This window comes from Pinus tabuliformis, chromosome X (genome assembly GCF_031772625.1).
Source record: "Pinus tabuliformis cultivar Carrire ecotype Pingquan chromosome X, CPIR1, whole genome shotgun sequence".
NCBI classification, from domain to species: domain Eukaryota; kingdom Viridiplantae; phylum Streptophyta; class Pinopsida; order Pinales; family Pinaceae; genus Pinus; species Pinus tabuliformis.
Genome location: NC_142308.1, coordinates 18,599,290 through 18,609,947, shown reverse-complemented (window position 1 = coordinate 18,609,947; position 10,658 = coordinate 18,599,290). Strand labels below are relative to the sequence as shown.

Sequence of the window (10,658 nt, the reverse complement as noted above, 5' to 3'; positions counted from 1 at the left end):
CAGATTAATATTTTAACAATGTTTTATTATATATAAATATATATAATAAAAATATTTTACATTAAAATTTAATTTAAAATATTTAATTTTTGAAAAATATTCAAGTTTTTAATAATATATATATATATATATATCAAAAGTTTAGTGGAAAACGGAGATGGGTTATTTTTTGTTTCTATAGGAAAATGAAGATATTTTCAACCATTAATATATTAGTAATTACTGAGAATTCTAGAAGATTTAATTCATCATCTAGGCACTTCCCAAAAAAAAAGCTAAATTGCATAATATTCTCAAGCAAATTAGAAATCTTCTTTCAAAATTTCAGTCATCTTCCTTATTTCATTGGCTTCATAAGAAGTAATTGGCCAATAAGGGACAAACTTGGCCATGGGAACATCGTGGATTAAAGCACATGAGGTATCCTTACCTTTTTTTCAGAAGAAAAAGCAAAATAGATTATATTAAGACAATATAAGAAGCTACATAAGGTACAAAAAGTAGCAACCTGTGAGACCTCATAAGAATGACAAACCCAACAGGCATAAGTTTACAGATAAGCTAATTTTGAGAAAGGCAAGAGAACGCCGGACACATGAGACATATAACAAAATGACTGTGAGGAACCAGTCACAGATTCAAGGCAGAAAGCACAAAATAACAAAAGCTAGAAACCTGTTGCAGGCTGAAAATGTGCCTGAAAAAGCGCTGACGACAGATAAGCCAAGAGCAGAAAAACACAAAGACCATAAGACATTCCAAATGCTTATTTAGGCATCTTTCTTGGAACCGAATCATAGAAAGCAGAGATATTATGCAGGATAGACTTGTAAGGGATCTTTGAGGTATCCTTACCTATACCTTAATGAAGTGGTTTTTTTATGAAGTATCGATGGGCCCTAATTTAGTAGGTTATATGTGAATTGAAGCATGCACGTCTCAATAAGTTGGTGTCTTAGACGAAATGGAGTCTCCTTACCATTTTCTCCATGATGAAGAGTAAGGGAAGGTGGAATAAGTAGTTCATTGCAATGCGGGACAAAGGTAGATTCGTGCATCTCCAATACCCTAGATTAGTATGTTATCGATTACCAAATGCTCTAAGATCATATGACAAGAAGTCATGGGTATATTTGATGGCCCAAATGTCGAATTAATCAGCTTTTGTTTTGGAAATTTCCCAAATTAGAAATGCAATTCTAGAGATGGTGGTTATCCATTACATCAGCATAATCAACTAGAATGTTGGATCACTCTCAATGATGAAATTGGAATCATTCGCAATGGTGGCCAATCCTCTTCCCCATGTGTAAACAATGTGAAATTCTCTAAGGCAATTTGAGTTTTAAAGTTGAGAAGTTGCTTTGTGTTGGGTTGTTTTGACAGTGATTTAAAGCTTTCTCTGGTTAAATAGGAACTTGAGGTTGATCATGGCAATAGTTCTTGGAAATAAAGCCTTGAATATGAATTGTTGTCATTTTATCTTGATAATTTGTGTTTCTTGCAACTTGAAGGACCTTGTTGCAGTTGTGTTGGATTGATTGCGCACCAAAAATAAGCTCTCTTAGGTCAATCCAGCACTTTTGTCTTGGGACCTATTAAATTTATTGTTAATGTATTCTATATATAGTATGTTTTGAAGATTATAATACCTTGTCAGAGTGCACAATGAATCATTGTTGAACTTATGGCTAATATGTCAGGTTATGTTGGGTCAATCTAGTTGTAGTTAAAAAAACAATTGCAACTGTGACAATCAGACATCATCAAAATGTAATTAAAATATAATCAATTAGTCTTTAGTGCCTCTTCACAAAAATGCTCATTAATCATAAGACATTCATCCAAAAGATTGAAGATAAGATTGTGAGTTTGCATCAACAATTTGAGGAAATGCAAATTACCCTATACCAAAATCAGTAGAGTTCTACTTCATCTGGCAACTTATAAGTCAATTAACAACAAACCTTCCAAATTTAAACTTCCAAATTTAAATGTATACAAAATCATATAAAATTTTGAGAATTTTTTAACTGTCTTTTACCGGGACTACCACTTTCATGAATTGGCTAATTTTGCAATATAATTTATTGTAATAGCTTTCCACTTAAATTTTTACATACTTTTAATATAAATCTACGAAACAATCACAAATTTTAATATAAATACAATTTAGCATTACAATTAGATAAATAAAAATGATCAAAAATATTTTTAGTAAATATATAAAAAAAATTAAGTCATATTTAAAATCTGACCTCCATAAATACAATTTAACATTACAATTAAATAAATAAAAGTGATCAAAAACATTTTTTATTAAAATATAAAAAATTAAGCCATATTCAAAATCTGACCTCTAAACCTTTTTTAAATGACACAAGTTTATCACACACCAAGTCAATTACTTATTAAATACAATTTAGCATTAAGATTAGATAAATAAAAATGGTCAAGAGTATTTTTGGTAAAATTAAAAATAAAAAATAAGCCATATTCAAAATCTGAGCTCTAAACCTTTTTTAAATGACACAAGTTATCAAACACCAAAATAATTACTTATTAAATACAGTTTAGCATTACTATTAAATAAATAAAAATGGTCAAGAATATTTTTGGTAAAAATATAAAAAATTAAACCATATTCAAAATCTGACCTCTAAACCTTTTTTAAATGAAACAAGTTACCAAACACCAAGTCAATTACTTATTTAACCAACCAGTAATACATCATCGTACCAAATAACTTGCAGTGCGTGGTTGCAACACGTACTTTTTGAATCCCTGCACTCAAAAATATTAAAAATGCTAAAGAATCGAGAAGCGTACGAGAGCTCATCAGGTCCTTTTTCTCTGGAAGCATTATTGAGATATGTCAAAGTAATAAACAAATCAAATCAAACACGTGGTCGAGAAGGAAAGATTCTGATAAGAAAATCCAGAATCCAAATGCGAGGTAACCAAATTAGGGCACCAAATCTTCAGCTACCACCATTAAAACCAATCTGCTCTCGACACCCCTCACGAAGTACCTCACTCCTTCAAACCCAACACGCATTGTCCATGCTGCACGATAACACATGTTGTTCATTGCATGCAACCCAGAGGACACGACCCCATTAATTTCAAACTAAAATACTCACCGGGGAGGCAAGGATATAATCAACTCTAATTTCGATCATTGACTCGGCTCTGTAAATTGAATTCCTTCACCATGGCTGTTTTGTCGACAAAATCCAAGACTGTGTGTGTTGTGGATGCTTCGACCTATGTCGGACTCTGGATCGTAAAAGGCCTTCTCCTCAGGGGTTACAAAGTACATGCGGCCACCTTTCAACGCAGAGGTGACCTCGGCGCCTCTGCCTTTTTTCAATGACCCAATAATCTTTATATACAGTTTTGAGTTATGTAGGAGAGTGTGTGTTTAGGAGTTTAGCAGTTTCTGGAATTTTGTAGCTTTGAATTTTATGAAGAGGTTGAGGAATTTATATCAAGCTAGCTGTTGCTTTTGTTGTATGTTTTTCAAGATGTCCCTATGTGATCAGAAATGGCATTCAACCTCGCTTTTGTTGTATGTTTTACAAGATGTCCCTATGTGATCAGAAATGGCATTCAACCTCACAGATAATATTGAATACTATCGGTGAAATAGGGAGAACTTCCAATTAATTTTATATATAATGTTCTTGATGTAGGAAATTTTTGAATGTCGTTGATGCAGAAGAATCGGAGAGATTAAGAAGGCTTCTTGAAATGAAGACGACTAACGAGGGACTGAGAATATTTGCAGCAGATGGATTGGACTATCGTAGTATTGCAGAAGCTCTCAGAGGTTGTTCGGGTCTTTTTTGTGCATTTGATCAGACGACTCAGAATGAATCTACCTATGATGTAAGATATTGTATAATTCTTCTGTGTTTTTAATGGGTTTATATAAAATTCCTTTGGATTTGTATGGAGTACTGTGGGCAGGTCTGCCAATTTTTCTTTTCTTTTTCTTGCGGATGACTGAAGAAAGTTTAATATACCACAGGAGCGAATGGTAGAAATTGAAGTTAGAGGAGCTCATAATGTACTGGAGGCCTGCGCCCAGACAGAAACCATAGAGAAAGTTGTGTTTAGTTCTTCTGTCTGTGCAATGATATGGAGAGGGGACCGAATTAGCGGCGCTGATGATAATATTCTGGATGAAAGATCTTGGAGCGATGAAAATTATTGCAGTAATACTAAGGTATATTTGATTAAACCTTTAGAGCATTTAGAAATTTGATCTAATTACCAGGAACAACGAAGAATGGCGAGCATAAGAAATGAAATTTATGGATGACAGGGCAGCCAAGTTTTAAATATTATTATTTATTGTTAAGGTTATTTGACTATGAAGCCCTACCTATTTTATCTCTTTGGTTTTATCTCTTTGGTTGTGAACATATTACTTTTATCTCTTTGGTTTTGAACATATGACTTCTTCTAAGAAGCTTATTCTATTATGACTTCTTCTAAGAAGCTATACATATTCTATTATGACTTCTTCTAAGAAGCTATACATATTCTATTATGACTTCTTCTAAGAAGCTATTACATATTCTATTTCTGGGATTTTCTCTAGTTTTAAACATATAACCTATTTTAAACATATAACATTTTTTAAACATAAACATATAACATTTAAAAAGAAACACTTATTCTTAACTATTAAACACAACATATAACATTTTTATCTCTTTGGTTTTATCTTTTGAAACACTTATTCTTAACTATTAAACACAACCTATAACATTTTTATCTCTTTGGTTTTATCTCTTTGGTTTTGAATAAACATATGACTTGTTCTACATTTTTATCTTTTTGGTTTTGAACATATGACTTGTTCTACATTTTTATCATCTCTTTGGTTTTGAAGTTTTGAACATATGACTTGTTCTACATTTTTATCATCTCTTTGGTTTTGAATAAACATATGACTTGTTCTACATTTTTATCATTTTTATCTTTTTGGTTTTGAACATATGACTTGTTCTACATTTTTATCATCTCTTTGGTTTTGAATAAACATAAATAAACATATGACTTGTTCTACATTTTTATCTTTTTGGTTTTGTTTTGGTTTTGAACATATGAGTTGTTCTACATTTTTATCTCTTTGGTTTTGAACATATGACTTGTTCTACCAAGCTATACATATTCTATTTCTGAGATTAGTTTTAAACCTATAACATATTTTAAACCTATAACTTATAAACATATAACATTTCAAAAAGAAACACTTATTCTTAACTATAAACACAACATATAACATTTTTTAAACATAAACACATAACATTTTAAAAAAAACACTTATTCTTAACTATTAAAAAAACCACTTATTCTTAACTATTAAACACACTGTATATATATCCAACCATATAACATTATAAACACAACATATAACATTTTTTAAACATAAACACATAACATTTTAAAAAAAACACTTATTCTTAACTATTAAACACACTGTATATATATCCAACCATATAACATTATAAACACAACATATAACATTTTTTAAACATAAACACATAACATTTTAAAAAAAACACTTATTCTTAACTATTAAACACACTGTATATATATCCAACCATATAACATTTTAAAAAGAAACACTTATTCTTAACTATTAAACACACGGTATATATATCCAGATCCAGCATTTTGTACTAAAAATTCAAATGCTCCACATGTATCAACCAGAACCAGAAATGGGTGAGTGATTACATGCGTGTTCCCTAACAAAAAGGCACCTGAATTTCCAACTTTCTGATTCCAATGCGACAACTAATACGTTCGGTAACAAGTCAACCTTTCACCTAGTTGGAAACCCTGAAGTAAGGAACAAGTCAACTCCCTTACGTAAGGAACAAGTCAAGTTTCCTCTAAACAGAAATATTATACGTAACGAATGACACTCCGAGGCCATTTGAAATTTTATGTAATACCAAGAAGTAAACCTTTAATTCAGACAACCAAGCTACATATTTCTGATGGAGCCAGCAGTAGATTGATTCAGAGACCATCAAAAGTCACAAATGTGCATTTTCACGCTGCAAACATGTATCTCCAGGTTAGAGTCAATACACTTTCTGGTTGTTTTTTCACCTAAATTTTAGGTATAAAGACTTTGTTACCATAAGAAATTAGTCCTCAGCTAAATACAAAACTGATAAATCAGCTAAATACAAAACTGATAAATCAGATTAATCCGGACTACTAGAATTACTATCTCATATAGGTATTTTATGTTAATGCTATCTCATATAGGTCTTTTATGGTGAGGTCAATTATGTTAGTGTGATAATTATATTACTACTTATATGTTAATGCTATTTCATATAGGTATTTTATGTTAATACTATTTTATATAGGTTTTTTTTAGGGTGAGGTCAATTATGTCAATGTGAGAATTACTGATAATTACTCTAATGTAATTGGGGAGTGAGTTCAATTATGTCACTGTGATAATTACTTTAATGTAATTTGTGATAATTACTTTAATGTAATTTGGGAAAAGAAACTGGGTTATCTAAATGATTTCCAAAACATTAGGTAGTAGTCTAAGGGGATATTAGGCTGTAGTTTAAAGAGGTGTTCCTATTAGGCAGTATTAGGCAGTAGTTTAATGAGGTGTTTTTTGCCTGGAAAATAACGGAAATTTCAGTATGATTTTGATAAAATTTGGCAGAATTTTTTGGAACTCCCAGTTACAACTCTCAAGCTTCAAGATTTTGAGTGGTCTAAGTGTTTTTTATGGCGTTGAATCTATTTCCACCATCAAAAATAATATTAAGCATACATATTATTAGATTTTAAAATAATAATAATAATATACAATTTTACCGAATTTCTACCATTTATTGTCATTCAAAAATAATATTAAGCATTCCTATTATTAGATTTTAAAATAATAATAATAATATACAATTTTACCGAATTTCTACCATTTATTGTCATCCCTGTGAAATTGAAACCTCCTTAGACTCCTTAGACAACTCCTAAGGATAGTGGTAAGTGTAACAATCACACTAACTTAATTTGAGAATATAAATTGGGATAAAAGTTTGATACCATGTTGAAGTTTCAATTAAACCAAAATCTAGGTTTTATATTTCCTTTACATCAAAATCTAAGCTTTAACTTAATTTGGGAATATAAATTGGGATAAAAGTTTGATACCATGTTGAAGTTTCAATTAAACCAAAATCTAGGTTTTATATTTCCTTTACATCAAAATCTAAGCTTTCGATTTAGTTCACACCCAAATTTAGATTTAATTCACACCAAAATTTAGATTTTAGGTTTTAAGTTTCAGTTATATCAAAATCTATGATTTAGTAAATTTCCAAAATCTTACCATTACTCTAAGTAAGTGTGAACTGTTAATCTTATATTTTCTGAACTATTAATCTTATATTTTCTATTACTCCGAGTGAGTGTGAACTTGTTAATCTTACAATTTTTAATGGGAGAGTAATTGATTCCCAATAAAATACGTATAATGATTACTAATGAAATGTAACGATTACTGATGAAATGAGTGTAATAATTAGCTAAACCATACAATCATGTGAAGTTTGAACAATACATAAACTATGCAGTTATGTGAACAATAAATAAATCATGCACAATACATAAACCGTGCAGTTATGTGAACAATAAATAAATCATGCAATGTGAACAATGAACAATACACGGACCAATGAGGTGAGTGGGCTTCAACCTCCCACGAAACCATCGTTATTCTGTATATACCATTACCATCCTTAGTTTTATTTTGCAGTTATGTGAAAAATGGACAACTGCGCAAGCCTCCGTTGCGGCTGAGGTGGGAATGAGGCCCGTCACTCCCTTCAGACGCACCCTCCATTGACATGAGAGGTTCGAATGCATTCACACACGGTACATTGAATCTATGGGTATGGAAACATACACACGCCAAATGAACTAGATATAGACGCGTTGCACGCCAATATAAACTAGATATAAACATATTGCACGCCAAATATGAACCGGATATAAACACATAGCAGATAGAGACTTCCTCCGTTGAATCTAGGGGCTTGGATACATGCACATCCCAAATACGAAATTAGATATACACACATTGAAGATATGGACTTGGATAGATACACACGTAGTAGATGTATATAGACAGATACATACACACTGCAGATGCATATAACTGCAACCTAGGTGTTTTGTCTGCAAGTTCAGTCAGCTATGCTTTCTTTGTTGAGTGTTTGTAACGTTATTTTTTCATAGGTTGGACAATGAAGCTGCATGACAGGTCTGTTGAGAATCCAGATAAGAATGAGAACTCGAGAGATAATTGACTCAGACAAGCTTGTGCCAGACCTCTCTTTGCTCTGGTTTATTCCATCAAGGGCTGATTTTTTGCATGAGATTCAAGTTGAATTTTATGAACTAAGTTCTGTTTATTTAGTTTGAGGGTGTGTGCATTCTGCAGCTGTGGTATGCCTTGGCCAAGACATTATCGGAGAAGACGGCATGGGCGCTGGCCATGGACAGAGGGCTCAACATGGTAACAATCAATGCGGCTCTGATTGAGGGACCTGGCTTCCACCAGAATTCAGCATCAACCTTATCATACCTTAAAGGCTAGTTCTCTCAAAAAATATATATATACACACTCTGGTCTTTCTTTTTTACGGCATTCTCATATTCTAAATTTCTGTGACCCTTTTTAAAACATTGACCTTTATGCCTGTTACTACTTCTTGAACCCAATAACCCAATATACTTACAGTTTGAATAGATGCATGTCTTCCTTAAAATATGACTTGAATATATGGAACCTCATAAAGAAATTACTGGGTATGAGCAGGTGCAGCACAAATGTATGAAGATGGAGTGTTGGCTAGCGTGGACGTGAGATTCTTAGTAGACGTCCATATTTCTGCGATGGAGGATCCAGCGGCTTTTGGGCGATATATCTGTTTCAATCACATAATCAATACTTCAGAACATGCAGTCAATCTTGCCAGAAGCCTAAGACCAATGGTCACCTTACCCGACAGGTAAATATAGAAAAATATATATATATATATATATAAATCATAATTCATAATTCTTTTATATATATATATTTGAGAGTTGAACTTTTCTATAATGGTGGATTTGGTGGCTGTATGTTGCCTGCAGCTGGGAGGATTCCAGGGTGTACAGACAGCGTTTAAGCAATAAAAAACTGGAGAAATTGATGATGGGCGTTGATTGCAAGACTATGCAATCAGGGAACCAAGTTTAATATATGGCACCTGAAACCCAACAATAAACAAGCCAATATGCAGTAGCTGAGGCTGCCGCTGGCATTGAATGTCCAGTTGCCGGATAAAGAAAATCTGCTAAGTGAGCAGGAGCAAAGGATCAACCAAAAAGAACAGACTGCAAGAGTTGTATTCTGTCTGTAAATATTTCATGAATAAATTGCTCTTGGTCTATTGGTTTTCCGATCAAGCGCTCAAGCTGCTGCAGTAAGAAAAATATACATATGCTTTTTTGGATGCTCGAATTGTAAGGAACAATTTGAGCTCACACTGCTGCAATAAAAAGGAAAGATATACATACATATGCATATGTATGCTTTTTTCATAATTTGTTGGGAAGCTTCAAAATATAGCACCATCATTTTATCATCCTAATCTCTACAGCATCTTTTGATCATCCTAATCTAAGCTACTTAGATTTATAAATCATCGTTCCTTGAAAATTTACTTTTCTTCGAAAGTTTTAGATGTATCTTATATTAATTTATAACCTGTGGAAATGAAAATAACTAGCTTAGCTAGTAAAATTAATATACTATAACTTGTAGAAATGAAAATAACTAGCTTACCTGGTAAAATTAAATTATATTAATTATGACCAATAGAATAATTAGGAAAGATATAAATTAAATTAAATAGATATTGATGCTTAATATCACAGCACTTATTTTATAATTATTTAGAAAGTGGTTATAAAACATAATATAAGGCAGATGTGTTAGTATAATTTAAAAAAATATGTAAAAGAATTTATATTAATATATTTAATTTATAAGAAATTTACATATGGAGTCGATTAAATAACAATAAAAAGTTTTTCAAAAAATAATAATAATAAGTTAAAAATAATATAGAGGAATACAGGGAGATATTGTAGTCATATATATATAGAGTAAGATTCATATTTTTTTATGTATTTTATTTTTATTAAATTTTATTAACCTCCTAATATATATATATAGTAAGATTCCTATTTTTTATGTATTTTATTTTTATTAAATTTTATTAACCTCTTAATATTTCAATTCTGGTTACATTATAATTTTAATTTTAGAATGGATTCTTTGTTATATTTCACACTTTCTCTTTTTAATTTTTGTTTTATTTTAATTTTATGATTTAATTTATTAAATATCCCTTATTAATAAATAATTTTTTTAGTCAAAAGTAACAGTTTCATTCTAGTTGTTGGAATTAACTATCTTCACATCACACACTCTCTATTCTCCATCTTGTCCTGATGATGAACCACATGTTCAAAAATCGTTCACAAACCAGTTTTGATGTGATTATCTATGAAAAAATTCTTAGTAATCATAATAAAAATTGTTTTTATTA

At 31.1% G+C, this 10,658-nt stretch overlaps 1 protein-coding gene across 2 annotated transcripts; it reads left to right on the top strand.

The window, feature by feature from the left end:
- The first annotated feature begins 3,142 nt into the window (after nucleotides 1–3,142).
- On the top strand, nucleotides 3,143–9,689 carry LOC149138110 (cinnamoyl-CoA reductase-like SNL6). 2 transcript variants are annotated; one of them, XM_089448080.1, is made up of 6 exons: nucleotides 3,143–3,344; nucleotides 3,722–3,891; nucleotides 4,034–4,231; nucleotides 8,501–8,651; nucleotides 8,879–9,071; nucleotides 9,196–9,689. In XM_089448080.1, the coding sequence occupies exons 1-6, from the start codon at nucleotides 3,215–3,217 to the stop codon at nucleotides 9,299–9,301; spliced, it is 948 nt and encodes a 315-aa protein (XP_089304206.1). In that variant the 5' UTR covers nucleotides 3,143–3,214; the 3' UTR covers nucleotides 9,302–9,689. The 2 variants fall into 2 exon arrangements, with proteins under 2 accessions (XP_089304206.1, XP_089304207.1); XM_089448081.1 differs by lacking the exon at nucleotides 9,196–9,689 and having other exon boundaries at nucleotides 8,879–9,075.
- The last annotated feature ends 969 nt before the right edge of the window (nucleotides 9,690–10,658 follow it).